Raw genomic sequence first — 284 nt, 5'->3', positions numbered from 1 at the left:
ACGAAGAAACGGAGGGGCTGCTGGTGTGTAACGACATCAGCCGCGACAGACTCGCTCGGTGAGCCACGTACTGCTCCTCCAGTCGACAGTTTATTACCTACGTAGGATGTATAGCTGGCTGTTAGATCTACAGGGGAAGTGTTGATGAGGACTATTTGTTTTTCCATTGTTTATTACCTGTGTAGGCTGTATAGCTAGATGTTTGTCAAACATACAGAGGTAACGGTGATGAGTAGGTGATGGTTTGTCTGTGTTCAGACTTCAAAACACCCTGAACAAGTTCT

General features: G+C 46.1%; 1 protein-coding gene across 1 annotated transcript in view; it reads left to right on the top strand.

The window, feature by feature from the left end:
• EMH_0015700 (uncharacterized protein) overlaps positions 1-284 on the top strand; it is a gene marked incomplete at both ends in the record, with an annotated part of 3,908 nt that overhangs the window by 649 nt on the left and 2,975 nt on the right. The window contains 2 exons of the mRNA XM_013500453.1: positions 3-58; positions 259-284. Of these exons, the coding sequence (XP_013355907.1) occupies positions 3-58; positions 259-284 (82 nt within the window). The remainder of the gene's footprint in view (positions 1-2; positions 59-258) is intronic.

The sequence above is a fragment of the Eimeria mitis genome, genomic scaffold, assembly GCF_000499745.2.
Source record: "Eimeria mitis Houghton genomic scaffold, Emh_scaff542, whole genome shotgun sequence".
Classification (NCBI taxonomy): Eukaryota; Apicomplexa; class Conoidasida; order Eucoccidiorida; family Eimeriidae; genus Eimeria; species Eimeria mitis.
Note: the sequence above shows the minus strand (reverse complement) of the source record. Positions and strands in the feature narration are given on the sequence as shown.